Consider the following 20707-nt stretch of genomic DNA (forward strand, 5'->3'; position numbering starts at 1 on the left):
ACTATTACCAGTCACTGTTACTCTCCTGCAATCTGTTCTGTAAGACCTCTAAGGTAGAAGTGATTCTACCTTAGAGCTCCTACATTCTTCATTTGTGGGAGTAAATGTGCAGGAGAGTGGTGCTGGTATGTTGAGAGCAATAACTGAACCATATTTTTGGGATAGCAAGAACCTCCTCTTCTGATTATCAAAAGTAAAAACAAGTTTTGAAGTTGAATCTGATGCCAGACTTTGAAACTTTCTTATTGTAGTTGGAAATGCACCTTAAAATGCACCATTAAGGAATTAATTGTGAAAATTTTCTTCTCATCCTCTTAAGTTTCAGCCATTGTTATTCTTGAATGAATTATAGCTTGACTGCTAAATTATGCAGTCTGTTCTGGAGGGGTAGAGGCTGCTTCATTAATGTCTTTGCCCACCATGAATTCTTAACACTTCTTTACTGCCAAGTATTACCCTGCACTAAAATATTGCTGCCTGGAAGCATTTATGCAACATTCAATAGGCTGTGGAACTTTATTATTTTGGTGCTGCTTAAAATTTTAAGGTTAATGTTATGACAATCAGATTAGCATTTTTTAATTTGTTTGAAATGGCTTTTTCTTCCTACTAGAAATTTCAAGACAGTCTATTCATGGAGGGAAAAAAGTCACCATTTCTCCCTTCTATTTAGGAAAACTTTTATAATTTTTTTTTTCTGCACAGTATCAGTGTTTTACTCACAGGCCCGTGCAGGATAACTTACAGAGATTTCTTTGCTGCTTTTCAAAGTTTCATAAAATATTCCTTGAGTGAGTGCAAGGCTGCAAATCATTGGGCACCTCTTCAGAACTCTGACTTAAGTCATCTTTATGGCTAAGTAGAGCTACATAGAAGCATGCAGAAACATGAGGATGGGAAGGTAAAATACAGGAACCTCTTACTCCTTGGTCAGTGTTTGCAAACAGAATGTTTTTCTTCTAAATGTTGAGATTTAGATATTTGGGTTCAGGGCCAAGAAAGGCAAACTGGCTATTAAAAGGGGAAACACTGCCCTCTGAAAGATACTTCTGATCCTTATCTAGTGTCAGCTTTCCTTTTAGGACTAAACACTGAAATTATTTAGGATAGCTTGTAGGAAAGTCCTTGTCATATTTTGAATGGCTGGAGATGCTCTGCTGTTTGATTCTGACCTATAAAGACACTGAACTGGAGTAAAGCCTGGTGTGTGCTATGTAAGGAAGCCTGAGCTTATGTCCTGGCAGGTCCAGGGGTGCAAAATAAAACAGCTGTGAAGAAGAGACATGTCATGTGAGTTCCTTCATCTCAACTAGGACTGCTTCACAGAAAGCAAAATATTGCTATCTCTATTCACATAAATCTCTCTTCTGACAGAGTGAATAAAATCCTAGATACTTAATATTTAAGAATATTTTTACCTCAATATTTGGGGGCTCAGCTTCTCTTAGAAATTTCCATTTTATTGCATGTAGATAATTGATAAAGGCTGCTCATTAAAGGTTCTGTAGAGTCAAAATGAACTAAAATTTCTCACTGTATAGGAAGTATCAGTTCAGAATTATGTTAGGTACTCCTGATACCTCTGAAAAGCACCTGCCCTAAACCACAACGAGTCACTGCAATTTGCTATTGCTTGTGGTTTTATTTTTGAGATTTAATAAATTATGACACATTGTATGAAATTACATAGCTTCAGCATGGCAAATAAGAACCTTATCCTGGCATACTGTAGTCTGCAGTAAGTGACATGAGTTTCAGATGCCTAAACATGGGAGACCAGTGTCTTTTTGCATCAATAAATTTTTGAGTTGCCAATCCTATTCCTATTTCATGTGTTCAGAGGAGGGACCAGAAGTTAGAGATGCTTTATCAAGATTTGTGAGATGGATATGGGGTTGTTCCAATCATCTTGGTCCTCCTGAACTGTATGTGGAGTGCATGTGTTGAATATTTATCCATGTTGGCTGACTGGGGACAGCCAAGGTGGCTTCACTAAGGACAAGCTGTGTGTGACAAAACTGGTGAACTCCTTTGACAGAGTTGGTAGATAATTATTCCTTTGTTTATATTTGCCAGGGATGACTCTGGGAAAGAAAGATGCCTCTGCTGTTTATGTATATTGATATTTGATTAATTCTATTCTAATTTTTTGTTATGAAAGAGGTCTGTGAACCAAAACAACCCATCAGTGCCCTGCCCCCAAGCAAGACAGCTTGCTAGACCTGAAATGTATGTTGCATTGCCTTTTCCTTCTTTAAAACTTTTCTGTAACACTGATTCCTTGAATAAATCATAATAGCCTCAACACAGGTCAGGCAGTCCAGGCTCTGATCAGATCAGCCTGGTAATGCTTGCTCACATTTCCTGTCCTGTCAGATCCATTCTCATGAGCCCATGGCTGGGTCCTGTGCAATTACCTCTGACAGCCCTGGAAGGTGACAGGTTAAGTGCAGCAGAAGCTCTTCAACTAACATGCAGAGCAGCTGGGTTTCTGTTGGAAGAGAAAATGGTAGACCTCACATTCAAAAGTGTGTATTGCACTTCTTTAGGCATCTTTGCTCACCCTGAAAAATTATGAGTTTTTGGCCTTTTGCTTAGTGCAGAAATAGTTGAGAGTTCCTGGTGATGTGCTTAATTGGCCTCCTGCCTAAGAGATCTTAGTTCTTTCTGTGATACTCTGTAATTAAATCCTTTAACTGGGGACCTTTGTCTTACTCAACCCTTGGCAGTGTCAGTTTACATGCTTAATCCTATGCTACAGATAGTTGGTATAAATGGGTTTTTTTTCATACCTGGGCCTTGATGGAAGGTGATGGAATAACCAAGGAAACCTGAATTTTGTCTGTGCTATCAAATAACTCAAGATGGTTAGTCCCATGAGCTATGTTCAGTTTCTCTTTGAAGCTGGTTGTGCATTTGAATAAATTTTCTTGTGTTATTTACAGACTCCTGTAAAAAAGTCCCTGATTTAATATGTCTTGATATTTAGATAGTCTTACCTGGTAAGACAAAACCTTGTGGAAACTCCCCTATAGATTGCAGGCCCAGTCACATCTTTTCAGAATATGGTTGTGCAGGGTCTTAGAGTTTTTTTGGTTTTGTCCAGCTCTGCAGATGCCTCCAAGAGGCCTGAAGAGCTGTGATACAGAAATTAATCTGAGGTATTTAGGTGAAGCTTGAATAAGCTTTGGTATGCAATCCTGTTGTAACTGGGACATGTACTACAAGTAAGGATTAGTGAGGTTGGGATTTTATGCAGCCTTATAGGAAAAGGGCCAACTTTCTGAGGTAGAACTGACCTATAGAAAAGAGTTCATGTGCATGCTGGGTGTTGAAACTGCAGGTAGTGGAATAAGATCTTGTCAGCTTAGGATACTAAGGTTTGAGTGACTTCTTTGATCTGCTGAATACTTCAACTCACCCTGGGTTGTTCGTGAAAATGTGATGCTTAAACCTGTATTTCTTTTGTGTTTCATGCTTGAAAATAATATTCAAACTTACACAGACTTAAAGGCATAAAAGGTGAGCTGGCCACTCAAGGAAGGTCCTGATGTAGTTGTGGAGGGATTCTGGATCTGTCCCAGTTCTGCTATGAAGAGCCATCACATGTGAAAGGTGTTTTAGAGCTTTCTTGTGTACTTGTGAGGCAGGAAGGTGTTACCCCCTCCCATACATTTAATGAATATGCATTGTGAAGTAGTTTAGTCTCAAAACCTGATTTTGCTTTGAAAGTTTGCTGAATTTGGGTGTTCTGAATTGGGTGAAAAATATAGCTCCCATGGATGATAAATGGAATCATGATGGTTTTCTATGAGATGGATCAAAACTGTGGGGAAGAATTATTTCCATTTTGACAGGCTATCATTTTAAAAATTGCCCATAGATCTACACTTAAATACTGGGTAAATCTCAGAAGTTAGGAAGAAATGGTCTGTTGTTTCCCAAAGTGATACTTTAAATATATTTTCTCAAAAGTTACTGACTTGTGGAACTGGTATCCATTTAAGCCTTTTAGCTCAGCTTCTAAAGTGAAAATACCTGATTTAAAGTATCATTGTCATATACAATATATCTGTCATCCTTTTGTAAAGTCATGGAGAGATTAATATTTTAATCACATGACTACTTAGAAAGCAATTTTTCGTAATAGCTCATTTCTTAAAGCAGAAAAGAGAAAATGTTATTGCATAACCAGAAGAAATGTGGAGGAACAAGCATCAATAGTAATAGCAGAGATAACTTTTTAGCAACTTTATGGTAAAATTGACCAAGCTTTCTGCTTCGAATAAATGTTTAAAGACCTATTACCATGTTACATGAAGGAAAGTAGTTTGTGGTGTAACATTGATGCTTGAAGCACTTATCTTTCTATAAAAACTTTAACTTTCTGAGATGAATAGGAAAAACCTTGAAGTTTGCCTTGTTTCAGGTCATTCTAGGGGAAAGTGCTCTGAATCTCTATTTTTTTTTTTTTTCTAGTGACCCTGTCACAGAGAAACCATTGCAGTAAACTAAAATGTTAAGAAAGCTTTCCATGGCTTTAATAACAATGGAGTGCTTAAAGCTTTACAGGAAAGCATTTGGTCAAGCATTTATACTTTCACTAAGTGTTTTAAGCTGGATGAACCATTCTTAGCAGACTTGCCTTGGTTGGGGATAAACAAGGATTACTTTTTCTATTATATCCCCTCTTCTGTAATATATACATTTAAAAATGCTGTAGCACTGGCATTAGATTTTTTTTTTCCTTTTTGTTATAATTCATATAGGAGATCAAATGGTTTTGAAGAGAGTATCATGTTCTTTGAATGTTGATTTTAGGAATAAGAACTCCTCTCAAACCTTGCATCCTTTTGCTCAAATGAATGTATTATTGGATGGTATTTTTTTCAGAGGGTACCATTTATCAACAGTAGAATATTATTTGGTTAGAAGTGTAGCTGAGGTGCTAATTTTCCCCATTTTATCTAATTGTTTCGTCCCAGGTCTGTTCATCTGAGTCTTGATATTGTTTTTGCAAAGATGTCTGTAATTTTGCTTGAGATACCATATTTGCCAAATCCTTCAGAGCTGCTCTAGAAGCACATTTGAGTTGGGGACTTTATCTCCTCTTACATATGCCATTGTCCATAGTTTACTGGTACTTACCTAATACATTAGAAGCTGTCTTAGTGCAGAGGCAATTCCTGATTCGACAAAGGTGATCCAGTGTAGAGTGACATTTATGGTTGACTCTTAGGAGTTCATCTGCCCTGTAGAACTGAAAACTTCACCAGCTTGCACTGGAATACAGTGTGACTGCTTTAATGCAGTATTAAGCTGAAGCTGGTGAAGGTGAGGACAATTTTTGGTATTTACAGCAGCTTAGAGGTGATTGTGCTGTTTGAGAGGGGTGAGTAGAGAGGGGAGTCTGGCACATCTGATTCTGATCCAGCACTAGTGAGCATGACTGGTCTGACTCGGGCAGAGCTGCTCAGATTTCTGTTTGTTACTCTCCAGTCTATCTAATTCAAAGATAGTTTATAAGCTTCAGTTCAATAATAAACTTGAATTTTATTCTTTGTTCTTGTGCTCTTGGGGCAAATAAACCCTAAATGTGGAACCTGGGAAGCACCCATGCAACTTGTATGTGAGCAATCTTGTGTAAGAGCTAACCTGCATCTGCCAGGCTTACCTGCTTCTGTAACACCAGCACATTAACAGGATTTGTTAATTTTCTAAGTAACTTATTCTTTTACTGTGTGCTGGATTTGTACCTTTAGGTTTGAGATAGTCTATTATTTGTTTGAAAGCACTGTATAAGTAATAATATTAACTTAGTGACTGATACTTTAAATGTTTCTGTATCTATGAAATATCTCAAATAAGACCTTTGATGAGATGTTTCCAATTTGATGTAAAAAGGAGATAAACCAATCATTTGAACAAAATGCATTATCTGTTGAAAGTAAATAATCTGTTATCTACTGAAAGGATTCCTTCAATATCATAAGTGGGTTTTATTTATGGAATAATCAACTGAAATGTTCCAAAGCCTCTCAGTTTTGTTATGTGGGAGCAAAAATGCTTTGTGAGTGCATTTTAAGCCATATTTATTAACCTTTCTTTGTGCTTTTAAGCTATGCCTAGAAGTGTTGTGCTTTTAAATCAGCAGGATTTCAGACTTGCAACAGAAGTTTCTTATGTTTCAGCCTTGTCAAATCAAATATTTGGAGCCTCAGTGCACAGAAAAGAATAGTTCAGTGGATCTCAGGATGCAGACAATACTATTCATGTTCATTAAATGTGTCTAGAACATGTCATCTGTGCAGTCCTTGTGTAGCTTCTGTAGTGTCTGACTTTGGCACTAGAGATTTCATGGTTTTTAAAAGATGACAAATTTTGGTGTTATTAAAGTTTGGTACGTCAAGTTTTAGATTTACACAACATTAAACTACTTGGTTTTAACTGAAAGAATATAGCTGCAGTAAAGAGTAAGTGCATATTTTTGTTCCCAATAGCTTAAAAGGCTGTTATAAGTAGGCATAAGTAATCTTAAGTAATTCTTGAAAAACTGAGGTGGAGTTCCTCTACATAAAAGCTTTACTTTGAGCTGAACTATGAGCTTCCTTTGAGGAAACTCTTGATAAGGAATAATTGACATCTTGAGGTTCAAATTTGTTACAAATTGTTTGAATTTGTTTGCTTTCCTTAGTTATATCTTGGGAAAAAATAAAATCAGAAGTCCAAGATAAAGGAATCTCTAGAGAACATCTGTGTCTTCAGATGTTCAACCTTCTGTTGAAATAATGATTTTAAATTAAATTGCACAGGACCCCATCAGTGGCCTTCAGTCCTGAATATTCTCAGTAAGGGAGATTTCTGCCTGTATCTTTTCAATCTTTCTGATTAATATTTTTATTGACTATATTTTAGGACCTTTATGAAAAAAATGAACAACTCTAATTTAAAAAACAAAAATAAAAGGAAATTCCCTGAGAATTTTTTGATGTGACCTGATAATTTCAGGAAAGAGTGGTTCACACAAGACCTTAAATTTAGTAAGCTCTGTGGGCTTTAGTAATCTGTAAGCCATTTTCTCAATAGTATTGTGTCAGGTCTACATTGGGAATTGAATTTTCAACGAGTAAGGGGAATAAACATATATTTCCATATTTACTTGACTTTTAATGATTGTTTTCCTTTCTGTCTAAAGCTGAAAGAAATGAATTGGAGCTGTAGACTTTCTCCATTGTAGGGTGAGTGCAGCTGGGCCTTTGATCCATCAGCACTTCCAGTGTAGCAACAAGAGATTTGGGACTGCCATTGCCCCATTGTTAGTTCCTTTCAAGTAACTCCAGATGAACAGGAAGATCAGTGCAGCCCATCTTGGCTCTTCAGTGACACAGTAGTAAAGGGACAAGCAAAGAACTTACAAACTGTTTCTTAAATTTGAGTGTATCTAATGTGTATCTAAGCTCATTTGCTGTTCAGCATCTATATATTTTATTTCTGCCTAAAACTATCTTTTTAACATGATTGCGTCACTTCAGGTGTTGAGTACCTCAACCTTCTTACCTGTTGTAACCAGTTTTCCAGCATTGTTTATCAAGGCAAAGGGGGAACAATACCTTCTTTAACCTTCCTTTTCTGCTTGGGACGTCTGGAGAAGCCCTTTCTGTTGCTCTTTGTGTCTTTTGCCAGATTCAGTTTCAGCTGTGCTTGGGCCCTCCTCACCCCAGCTCTACACAACCAGACTTACCTCTACACTCTTCCCAGGTCACCTGACTTAACTTCCCACTGTCTGTGTATTTATTTCTTGCCCTTTAGTTTGATCAGCCTGTCCCTTCTCAGCCACGCAGTTCTCTTGCCTGAATTCTTGCTGCTGGGAGTCACTAACTCCTGTGTTCAATAGAAGAAGTCCTTAAAGATCTGCCAGCTCGGTTCCACTCCCTCATCCCTGAGGGCAGTCTCTGAGGGGATCCCACTGACTTGCTCCCCAAAGAGCTAGAAGTCTGCTTCCCTAAAATTCATGAGCCCAACTTTACTCCTTACCTGATCCACATCCAATGCACGATCGCTGCCTCCAATCCTGGTGTCCCCATTGAGCTCATTTGCCTCAGAGACCAGCAGATCCTATAATGCCTCCCCTCTGGTAGGTCTGTCTGTAATCTGGGTCAGGAAATTGTCCCACATGCATTCCAGGAGTCTCCAGGGTTGCCTGCAGCTCACCTTGCCACTTTTCCAGCAGGTGTTGGGTGGTTGGAGTCCCTCAGCAGGACAGAAGCCTTGGGCATGATGCCTCCTGTTAGCTGGAGCAAGAGGGCTTTGTCAACAGGCTACTCTTGACCTGGCAGCCTGTACTGGACACCAAGTTATCCTTGAGTTCAGATACTTCTATGTTGCTGGAGCCACTGACATTCTATTAATTGCACTATGTGATTGTACTTAATATTTTTTAATTTATGATCTAGTCATTTGCACCTGTGACCAAAAGCTGTTTCAGCAAAATATCCCTTTTAATTTACTCATTGCTCATTAATTTACTATTAAAAATCCAATGAAGTTAATATGTTGGTTTTTTGTTTCTTTGTTTTCTTACAGTTCAACTTTGTGGGAAAACTTCTGGGTCCACGTGGTAATTCTCTAAAGCGTTTACAGGAAGAAACACTGACAAAAATGTCTATTTTGGGAAAAGGTTCTATGAGGGACAAGACAAAGGTAAGGCCTGACTATGCCAGTGGAGTTTTGATACTTACCTTAAATTTCTGAGGAGGGGAACAAACCTTGTAATGAAAACAGGAGCAAATAAAAAGCAGAGGAAATCCTAATATTAGTTATTGGTCAATGTCTCTCTTTGGCCAGCCAAGCCGAGATTCCACATGTAGTGGAATATGCAAGCAGTAGATTCCAACATTCCACATGCAGGCAATAGATGTCATGTAATGGAAGGCAGAGAATTTTATGGGAGCTAAATTGCTGTCAAAGAGGGAAACTGGAATGGGAACAAGTTGTGGCTTATGTGTTGGTCTTTGTGGGAAACCAAAAAAAACCTGAAATACCTAATGTGTTCCCAAGGTTGTGAGATGTAACCAGTGAGTGAGTGAGCTCATTTTCATTTGTGAGCTGTTATAAGAGTTTTAGTGTGTAGTGTTTTCTAGAACAATAGAATGTCCCGAGCTAGAAGGTGCCCACATATATCATGAATTAATGGAATCAGAAATTCCATTAATTTCGCCATTACTCCTTGCAAGTAATGGAGAAATTAATGGAAGCTTTGCCAAGTTGTGTTGCAGAACTAAAATAAAATACAATAATAAAGTGAACTTAGCAAAAAAAGCACAGAGCGATCTTACAAGATTGGTTATGGGAATATTATTAAAAAAACCTGCATTGAAATTCTGTATGTTTTGTTGAAAGTGCTGATTGAAATGCTTTTTTACCAGATCCTATGCAGAAAATGGTGACTCTTCTATTGCTTATTGCTTTTATCAGCCAACTTGATCAATAAGCACAGAAAGGAAGTTTCTTAGCACTCTGTTTTCTGTACAAACTAACTGCACAGTGATTTTTTTCCTATTTAGGAGAAAAGGACAGGAAACTTGTGGTGCAAGTATATACTAATATGGGGAACTCAACTAGCTCCCAGTGCTAGTGGCTCACAGGTTTTGAGTAACTGTGCCTAAAGCATTTAATTGAGAAGCAGTTCCTATTAAAACTAAATATTTGAGCTGTGATGTTTACATTGGGTTACTTTCTATTTTTATGATCTCTTATTTTTATTGACAAAATACTGATTTTACTGACAGAGTCTAATCCTGCTGAGTGACCTCTTAATATTCTTGGTCTGGGTGCTTTGACAGCGATCTAGACTGATTTTTGGGTTTTCTTTCCTGTTTTAAACATCTTCATAGTTAAGCACAAATCATGTTAATAAGAAGGTTATTCATGAGGAGCAGAAATGGATTGTCACATATAAACCTCAACCCATAATTAGGAGTGTGCAGGGGAGAGTTCAGCTATCATTGCAGCTCACAAATTTAGTAATCTTAAGGGTGACGTGCTTACCTAGTTCTTGCCAAATATGGGAAGCTGCAGGGGAGTGTTAGTTTTTTAGACAACAGAACTGCTAATTATTTGATATAATGTTGTCTGGTAAAGCACTGAAATTATTTTTAGTGCTGGTTTCATCCCTTTGGACCAGTCAAGTACACATGCATGAGCGGCAGCCTGAAAAAAGCAGGTGCTGCACTTTTGGTCTGTGAATATTTTGCATGTGAATGTTAGTATTTGAGAACTGAGCTCTGCTTTACTCCATTGAACTCAGCTTTGCAGTCATTGAAGTGGGTTGGGTGAAGGAAGATGAAAGAAATTGGCTTGCTACTGAAATAGCTAGTGAACTCTTTTTGCTAATGTTCTCTTCCCTCATTTCATATGCTGTTAGCTTTATGTCCAAATAGCACAGTTCTGTGAAGGATGCACTCATTGGATAAAAACTTCAGTGAGAACAGCATAGTAATACTGAGATTGAAATAATATTGGTAAAAGAAGCTTGCTCTTATGGAATATTTGATCAAACCTGTTTCTGTTGACTTTACTTTCATGAAAAGAGTGTCTTCATGAAACTGGTGCACCTGGGAAAACTCTTGGAAGCATTCCTCCTTGTGCTACAATTTCAGTATGTGAGCAGAAGCTGTTGGCTTTTACTTCCTGTTACTTTTTTATTTGCAGACATCTGAACATGAGTGAAGAGCCTCTGCAAATTCCTCTGGAGAAACTTCAACACTTGCATTAGAATGTTTCAAACAAGAATGTGTAAAAACAATCTTTTTCTTATCTCCTAGGAGGAAGAGTTGAGAAAAAGTGGGGAGGCAAAGTATTTCCACCTAAATGATGACCTACACGTTTTAATTGAAGTATTTGCTCCACCTGCAGAAGCATATGCCAGAATGGGACATGCATTGGAAGAAATCAAGAAATTCCTCATCCCTGTTAGTATTTTTTTTTTTTTTAATGAGAATTCTGGTAGTCTTGAGTGAGAAATGTTATCTCTAAAACTGAGTAAGCTGGTCTGGCAAAGGTGTCTCTGCCCATTGCAGGGGCTTGGAACCTAGATGGTGTTTAAGGTCCTTTCCAACCCAAACTGTTCTATGATTCTGAACAGTGCACAGTATTGGTCAGGTCATGTTGCTTGATTTCCTTTGTGAAAGAAAGGATGGTTGTCAAATACTTTGCATTTTGATACAGGCAATTGCTGGGTGAATCTATAATTGTCCACACAAATCTCATGACTTGACCTACAGTAAAAGAGAAACTTTGTCTTGCTTAACTAGTCATATGCAAAGTATCACAGACTACAAATTATTGTAAAAATCTGTAAAATGTGTGCCTTTAATGTTTTCTTGGTACATGTGAAGCATCAGTTCTGTTTAAGAATTAATACATTTGAAGCTTTAGTACTTCTCTCACCTGTAATCCTGGTTTAATGTTGAGTGCTGAGAATCAATACAGGTTTATCTTTTATCTTCATTTTTATCACAATACTAGTGATACATGAGCTATACTTGTTCTCTGGTGTATACTTCAGCTTCCATTGTATGGGTGTATACAATGACATCTGGTTTCCAGTACAATTTTGTATATTCCAGGTTGGGATAGATCTAGTTAATGGGTTTCTAATGTCTTCTACAAGAAGATAACTTCATCTGCTCCTCATGTAAGAAGCAACCTTACTTCTTTTCAATCTTAAAATGCTTGAAAAAATCCAGCCTCTTTTAGGAAGCTCTGGAGCACTTGAGGTGATGTTTCTCTGTGTGAAGTTCCCGACTGTTTTAGCTCCTAAGTGAACATTTCTTCAGTCTGTATTGATGATCAAAGGAATGGAATAGAAAGCAAAGCATTCTTAAGGTGCATTGACTTCTGTTTATTTTTACTGCTGAAAATGTTACCCAGGTGTTAGTCTTTATTAGTGTCAGATCTGGGAAGTGTGGGGACCTGGCCAAGGAAAGTTTCCTGAGGCATGTGTCTGAGTGACAGCAGCTTGGAAATGTCTGAGTGGAGCCAGAGTGGCTGTACTGGGGACCAGCTGGGGTTGTCTCTTGTGCAGTTGGTGCTGGTACTTAACAGTGCTCCTGTGTGTATTTTGGGAATTATAGTTTGTACCAAACCTAGTCCACATCTGTGTAACCACCCAGAGAGTGGCTGGGCACCAGAACAGGCTCCCCAGGGAAATGGTCACAGCACCAAGCCTGAGAGAGTTCAAGAAATGGACAGTACTCTCAGGCACATGGTGGGATTCTAGAGGTGTCCTGTGCAAGGCCAGGATTTGGACTTAAATGATCCCTCTTGGTCTCTTACAACTCAAGCTATTTTATGAGTCTCCAGGTGACTGGAGCTGTGTGCTCCTTGAGTGTTTCTTCTGACTTGTTTTTGTCTGAATGGAGTTCATGTGCCCCAATGCTACTGCGGTATGAACCAAAGGATGATAATTGACAATTGTCAGTAAGGTTAGTAGGAATATGTCCTGATGTGAAATAACCCTAATGTAGATGCATTTCAGGACAGTTAAAAAGCAAAGATGTCTTGGGTGTTGTGTTCTCATCTTATAAAAAATCAAGCTTCACATTGTACATTAGTCTGCAGGTTCCAAATTGCGTTTTTCATGATGCATATGAAAAGAGGTGAATGAGCATGCTACTGTTCAGACATCCTAACAGATCAAACAGGGGATACTCAACAGAATATTTCTAGGAATGCTGGGTGTCATAATATCAAAGGTTACTCTAATTACATGATTCATGATTTAATGGTGTGAAAAGATAAGGGAGAATTAAATTCTTGGCTATTCTAGACAGCAAACAGCTGCCTTTTTTAGATAGAAATATGTTTAATTTGATAAATGCTTCTTGCACGTGCTGGAAGGAAGGATATGCCTGATCCCCATGCCCCCTTCATCAGAGGTCTTATTTTTCTTCATTGAGGTTGATTTCCCTAACGTTGCCATAATTGAAGTAAGCTTATCAAAATCTGGTCATTAGTGTGTTAAGCCAGTAGAATTACAGACTGATAATGAACAATTCCATTGACTGGTGGTTACACACTTTTCCATCTTTATTTTTTGATCATTGCATCTTTATTATACTGAGCCAAACTGATGCTACATAATCTTTCCTAAACTGTGGGATCAAGCCAACACTGTCTTAATTTCCCTTTGGCTTTTCAAATGTAAGCTTATCAGAATTGCTCTAAATGACTTAATCTCTTTCACCTGCCCCCCCTTGCAGCAGCCACTGAAGGAATAAGGAACAGCTTTTTCTTCTCTAGAACTGTTTGGTTCACTGCTGCCAAATGCAACTTGGTGGTTTGTCTTTTTTTCCCTCCAAGGTCTGTTGTGGCTTAAGAAATTACCTGTTTTATTTCAGGAAAGATGTCCTGCTATGTGTATATATGATTATGATCATAATTTGCATTCTCCTTACAATGTAGAGTCGCTCTGACTTCCTGTAGTTTTAGATGCTAGACCCAATTTATGAATATGGTTACTGTTCATTTTTCAGATCAGTGCTGAACATAACATCATGTTTGGTGCTAGAATGCAGAATACAGAATATCCTTGTGCTAGCTGACTACAGCAAAAATGCCTCAGCCTCTCTTATTGGATCTTTGGATCCATGGGCATCCTTGCATTGAAATTTAACCTCAAGCAGCTGCCATGGTGTAATTTCATTTAAACTATTGACATGACTCAACCCAAAACATAAAAACTGGTTTTGAGGGTATTTTTGGCTGTGCTTATGTTGCCTTGAGTCTTGCCTTTCTTCTGCAGTTGGAATTGTGGCTTCTGACTTTAAGTATATTCTTTTACCTTCCTTTGAATTAGCCAGACTCTTTAGTTCCCTTTATTCTGGCCAGACTGTTTGGTCAGCACTCTTGTTTAAGTATTAGATTGGTGGGTGTTGTCCTTGATACTGTTTATCTCAGAATTACTTCTGTCAAAAAGCCAGGTACTTTGAATCTCACCTGCCCCTGTATTATACCAGGGTTTCAAGGCCAGCCTGGATGGGGCCCTGAGCATCCTGTTCTAGTGGAAGGTGTCCCTGCCCATGGCTGGAGAGTTGGAATCAGATGGTCTTTAAGGCCCTTTCCATCCTAAACCATTCTGTGTTTCTATGCTATGGCAGTTTTGGCCATTAGAACTTAGCCTGTTTGGCTTAATTTTTGAGCAGTGGCAGTCCTTTGTCTTCTGACAGATACAGCACTAGTTACCCTTTGCCTTTGGTTACCAGAGATTCTTGTTTTCCTTGTCTTTCAAGCCAAGTATAAAAATGTCTTTGAGAGAACAATCTATACCAGTTATATGACAATGTGAGCAGGATTCACAACCTTTTTCCTATAGCCTGTCCTACCTTCTGCGTATTAGGTTTGTAAGATGTGGTGATGAAATAGCTTTTAATTGCATTTTGAAGAGCTTGGTGGCCTTTGGAAGCTCTCAGAGACTTTTCCTTAAGTAAGCTGGCAAGCAACTGTAAGGTGTAAAAAGGTAGCTGGAAACCTGATAATTATTGATTGCTCACTGTCAGGATAAAGATCTACTTGAGTGCTTTGCAAAGCTACAAAGGGTTTTTTAGAGACCTGTCCCATCATGATATAAATAAATAGCTTTGCTAATGGTTTGAGTGATAAATTGAAATAAGGTCTTAAGCTAGAGTGATCCCAAGAAGAGCTGCTGCCAGTGTGTTGATCTCACTGGGTGAAAATGTTAGATACCATTTTAATGAAGGTTTAGATAGATCTAAGTGTGGGGACTTGTGGGATGAAAATCTCTTGCATGGATCTTGGTGTAAACACACCTTCCATGATTGGATAAGTAGTTAGTTAGGGTAGGCAATTTATTCATAAAGTGAGAGTACATCTGTTCAGTTGAAATTCAACAGCAGTTAATTTCAATTGCTGCCACTGCCTAAGCTGTTCAGAGGAGGGATGCAGTCTAAAGGGTTTCTATGTCTATCTTCCAGGTGAGGAAAAGATTATTGTCTGCTTAATTTGACTTGAAGTGTGCTGTTTCCAGCAGTGAGTATTCATAAATTGACCGTCTGCTACTTTTAATTGAGGAATCCATTTCAGAGTCTAATGGATTAACACTGCAGCTTATCGTGGCTGCCTTGTACTGCCCTTTCACTCTGCATCCTCCTGCTGCCTCTGGCATCTGTGATAAGGGCCATGTTTTCTGTTCTGTGCTGTGCACAGTGGAGCCCTTCTCTGTGACCTAAGGCTGCTGCTGTGTCTGGTAATGTGCTGCAGGAAAGTGAGAAAGCATCAGGGAGAAAAGAAAAGGGACCCAACACACAGTGGCAACCCCAGCACATCTTTGCTAAGGGATTAAATTAATTTGGTATAAAATGATCAAAGGTATTTTTCCAGGGGCACAGTTCTGAAAAAGATGTTTTGTGAAGAAATTATAGAGGGCATCTGATAAAGGCTGTCAGAACTTTGGTACTGTATGTTGGTGGTACAATGTCTTGGCATTTTGTTCTATACAGGACATAGAATTTTGCATTTGTAGCCAGCTCTGATCCAGCAACAAAGGAAAAATACAGAGTGGGTTTCTGTACAGTAGCTGGCCAGAATAGTGTTCAGTTTCCTGTTTTTAGTCTACTCCCTGTGATGGATTGGTTATGTATTGGGTCCTGGCCATTTAATAATGGACTCTGCTTCTCAAAAGCTTCAATTATGCCATTTGAAACAGTTATTTCAGTCTTTTAGACCTTTTTCATATTTTCTGTTTTGTTTCTGCTGCTAAATAGAGGATGATCTCAGGTGGGCAGTTGGGAGTTAAATTTCAGAACTTATTTAAGGCAGTTTGGACAAAATGCTGTTATAGTGCTTCTTCTTTTAATACTAGTAACTTTCTTCAGCAATGGCATATAAAGGACAATTTTTTTATTTTCATTTATAGAAGTCTAGGAGAAGCAGAATGTTTCAAGGATAATTGAGAGATTTGAATTCATGGAAGTTTTAATCTCCTTTCAATGAAGGGTTATGTTTCAGAGTCTTTAAGACTGCCTGACAATCTTTTGCTCCCTGTCTAGTGAATAAATGTAATAAACTCAGATTTGCAGTGAGATGCAGATTCTTTGTTTTGTCATTGAATTGTAAAATGGGTGGTGTTAGAACAAACCCTTCTTCTTGAAATGGGAGGATTTGCAGAAGAGCTGTTGTATCAGAAGTATCCCTTTGTTCCTATGGGAGCACCTATTAATATTTTGATACTCAGTTAGTACAGATGCACCTTGGGTAAAATAGTTATCTTTAATTCACCTTTATGTCTGCATTCTGCTTGGCTCACTTTAAGTGGAGGAGAAATGACAGAAAAATACTTACATCTCCAGAGTTCAGTGCTGGGTCTGCTTTATTCCTGTGTGCTCTGCTTGTTTCAGAGGTTGACTCAAGGTCCCTGAAAACTATGCTTGGGAAGTACCATATTAATTCTGTGTGTAAAAACATGAGCTTTGCTTTTACTAGAACTTGAGAGTAGAGGATTTGAGCAGACAGAAATAAGCCATGTCCTTGGCATTTTTACCATTGCATATTATAGAATTTAATTTTTTGAGCTCTTCTGAGATAACAGTGTGTATGTGTATTGAATGAATTCCTGTGTTTATTCTATAACTCCTGACTTTAAAAGTGTGGATTCCTAATCTATTCCTTCATTTTCATGTGCTGTTCTCAACAGTGTATTTATTCTCTACTCTTTTGCAACTCTCTCACACTCTCCATTTTCTCTATCTCTCTCTCCTCTCTTTTAGCACACATTCTTCTGTTGGAGCTACAAATTAGTTCTCAGTTCAGAATATGGGGTCTTGATTTTTTTTTTTTCTGGTTTCCTCCTATCTCTGCAGCATTTTACCTTTGCCATTTTAATTGGTAAAGCTACATAAAAATATATGCAAATGGAAGAAAAACATGCCTGAGAAAAAAAATGGAAGTTTTTATGTAGAATTCTCTAATAATATTTGGACTGAATATTATTCCTATCTTATTATGTATATTAAAACATTTCAGTGGAATGTTCAACTTTTTAAGAGGAAACTTTTAGGAGGCATGTTTGCTGAGAGTGGTAGGTAAACAATTAGATTTTTTTTCTCACTCTGGCTCCCCCTTGTTTTAGGACTACAATGATGAAATCAGACAGGCACAGCTTCAAGAATTAACATATTTAAATGGTGGCTCAGAAACTGCAGAAGTTCCAGTTGTCCGTGGAAAACCATCCATTCGAGCAAGAGGAGTGCCTGTTCCTGCTTTGTCCAGGTATGAGGAGTTTCATTGGAATGTTTGCATTTCAAGCTTTTCCCTTCAAACACAGTTTCTCCCCCAAGTACAACATGAAGGATTCCCAAAAGAAGAGCAAAAGATCGGGGAAACAACGTTCATTTATTGATGGATGTTTAATTCATTTGGACTGAATTAATAATGCTCTTGTGGAACTTGAATGCTGCCTTTGTAAAGAAGCAGTGCACAGCATAGGAGATGTTCAATCCTACTGTGAGCACCTTGATTTCTAGCCTTGAGTTGCTCCTTAGGTGCAGTCTGTGTTTGGGCCCTATGGAGTTGACAGCAGTAAATCTCTTACCTCAACTGACATGAATTTCAGGCAGTATCTCCAATTTATACAGAATGCTTTTCTTTTTTATGGTACTAATAAGTTTTCATAGTCATAATGAAATGATACTGAAGTGCTCTGGAGGTAGAATTTGGATTTTCTTTTTTGAGTGGTACTTTGTGAAAAGTGGCTTTTGTTTGATTTGGGTGTAGGCAAACTCTACTACTTTTGCTGTTTTTCTCTGTCACAGGAGATGTATTGTTTTTACTCTAGCATCCCCCATCTTCACTGCAGTGCTGAGATGAAACTCCTTCAAGTTCTCAAGTGTGAAAAAACCCCCAAAATAAAGTTCATAACTGTTTATGTTACAGAATACAGGGATTGTGGCTGCAGCACCCAAGTGTGACTGTTAACTGTGGTGATCTTTTCTTCTGTTTTGTGTACAGCTCTTGTCAATGTAACTTGAAACTTGTATTTCTGAATGCAAGTTGTAAACTAATTTCTTGTTTCAATGCATTTCTCAGGAACTAATTTCTTAATAATACCCTGAAGCATTTTACCTCAGATGATGAAGCATGTTAGAAGAAGCAGCACTAAGGAAATATTCCATTTATATAGATCTGCTTAGTTACATGTATCCTGAAAATGATTCAAATGCAATACAGAGTGAATAATAATTTAAAGAAATTATTCTTACTGTGGGTTGTGTGCTGGGAGAAAAAATTCTCTCAATCATCAAACTGTTGTTCTTGTATTTTGTAATACCGTGTAAATATATATATACTGCTTTTCTTGATTTTAATGTTCTGAGTAATGTTAATTATATACCAAGATTCACCCCTTGGTTTTGTAGTCAGCCATACAAGAATTCAAATTTTTTTTTTTTTAAAATAGCTGTTTGTAACCTTGCCACAGTTGCCTGTAATGATTCTGCTGCAGACTCTCAGTATGGATATATTTGCAGTACTATTTAAAGTTAATTTCATAAAGTTTATTTCATGTCCTTCAGGTAGTATTTCTGGGATACAGAAGCTGTTATTTGGTCGTTTCCTATCACCAAAACTTGATAACTAATTTACACTGTTAGTACCTAGTATGTGCCTATGTAAATAGTTTTTTAGAGTACTACATTTCTAACATCACTAGTTCTGTCCTCTGGATTTTGGTAAATGATTTTTTCAAATCTTCATTTTATGCAAGAGATACACTGTTACAGAGCTTGCAGAATCCTTCAGAGTTGGTCTACAACTATTGAAGAGTCTTCAGGGTAAATTTAAATGCTATTAGTGTTGGATTTGGAGATGGCAGTAAAAATTTGTGGGTTTGTCATCATCATTTTTCACATATATTCTAAGGGAAAGTTAAATGGTGTCTGTTTGACTTGTCCTTACTCGAAGGCTTGTCTTAAACTCAAAGATACTTTTCTCTCAAATTGAAGTGCTCTGTTAGCATATTCCTTAAGTGAAGTTCAATTCTGTTGCTACTGAGATTCTACAGCCATTGAGCTGAAGATCTCAAACTAAGTTATAATGCTGTGATTCTTTTTTAGCAGAAATGGATTTCAATGAATAATACTTTCGTTGAAGCAAAGCTTTAAAGGCTTTGTCTCAGAGTTGGATAAAACACTTTCAATAGGCAGCATCCCTGAGATATCCAGGAGAAGGTGAAGCAAAGCCTCAGAAGACTTTGCAAAATGAAGTTTAAAACCTTGATCCTAACCTTTCTTTGTAATTTGCAGAATGGTGTTATGATACCAGCCTTTATACCTGAAACATCCTGACATCCTGTTGAGTGTGTTTAAGTTACCACTTTTGAAACCTTTATTACTCCTGAATAGTTTCAGTTAAAAAAAAAAAAGGTACTAATTTATTCCTTTTTTGCTCCTTATCAGACATGTGAGAACTGGATATAATGCATCTTATTAAATCTATTTTTAGCTCCATAACAAAATTTTATTTTGTGAAAAACAGTACATCTGTGTTTGCATACAAAAATTCTAGTTAATATGCAGACATTCCTGTGTGTGGTAAGTAATTTCCTAATGGTTGTAGTTTGGAAAATCTGTAGGTTTTTTTCTGGATTGTTCCTGATTTTCTTGACTAAATTTTTATTACTCTAGAGCCAAATAAGGTTTTGTGGGTGACTGGATGGAATTTGTTCTGGAAGAGCTGTGTGTGTGGTGCAGGCTTTACATTCAGAAATGTTCTTTTCTCATCACTAATCTCAGAGGATACAGCTGCTTCCTATATAGCTATTTCCTTTCCTCCCTCCTTGCCCCAAGTTTGTGTCCCTAATACTTTTAAAGATGACCTTCAGATGTAATCACAGCACTTCGTTTTCTGCAGTGTTTATGCTGAGCACTTGAACTATTTTGACATAACCCCTCCTCTGTACAAGATGGTAAAGTGGTGAAAGCCAGTTTTTTATTCCTTTGTTTTTATTATGATCTTAAATTCTTTTCTTGAGATAACTGTATAAAACGATCACACCTGTTGCTTTTTAATTTATTGTGATAGCAAACTTAGAAAGATCCATGGTGTCTAATGTGATTCTGTTAAGGTGTGAAACCAGAAAATGTAACTCTTCAGGAATGTGTTTCTTTAGTGCATGTGTATTCCCATCCTGGATCAGTGCTTTATAAATGATAGCAACCAAAATGTGAATTTTGTTTTCTGAATAACTAAAGACTTAAAATACACATATTAACATTCTAGTGGAAGGTGTCACTGCCCATGGCAACAGAGTTGGAATTTGATGATTAAGGTCTCTTCCAACCCAAACCTTTCTATGACTCTATACATGCAAATGTACACCTCTGAGGAGGTTTTGCAACTAAAGCACCATTTTTCTTTAAAACTTTACACTATTTTAAGAATAAAAATAAGATTAAAGGATCACTCATTTTTGACTCCAACTGAGATGTTCTAGAAAAGTGAAATTCTAGAGGATGATAATAATAAGTCTAAGGATTTTGCTAAAAGTTCCTTGATACCTTGGGGTGGCACAGGAGGAAGATTTCATGTCACTTATGGCTAGAAAACAGTGCTACAATCACAGAATGGTTTGGGTTGGAAGGGACCCTTAAAGAGCATCTCATTTCACCCCCTGCCATGGGCAGGACACCTTCTC

The 20707-nt window shown here is 37.7% G+C and overlaps 1 protein-coding gene across 1 annotated transcript in view; it reads left to right on the forward strand.

Moving 5' to 3' along the window:
* The window catches only part of KHDRBS3 (KH RNA binding domain containing, signal transduction associated 3), an 87150-nt gene that overhangs the window by 26348 nt on the left and 40095 nt on the right, over positions 1 to 20707 (forward strand). The window contains exons 3-5 of the mRNA XM_009088286.4: positions 8584 to 8700; positions 10824 to 10970; positions 17147 to 17286. Of these exons, the coding sequence (XP_009086534.1) occupies positions 8584 to 8700; positions 10824 to 10970; positions 17147 to 17286 (404 nt within the window). The remainder of the gene's footprint in view (positions 1 to 8583; positions 8701 to 10823; positions 10971 to 17146; positions 17287 to 20707) is intronic.

The sequence above is a fragment of the Serinus canaria genome, chromosome 2, assembly GCF_022539315.1.
Source record: "Serinus canaria isolate serCan28SL12 chromosome 2, serCan2020, whole genome shotgun sequence".
In the NCBI taxonomy this organism is placed as follows: domain Eukaryota; kingdom Metazoa; phylum Chordata; class Aves; order Passeriformes; family Fringillidae; genus Serinus; species Serinus canaria.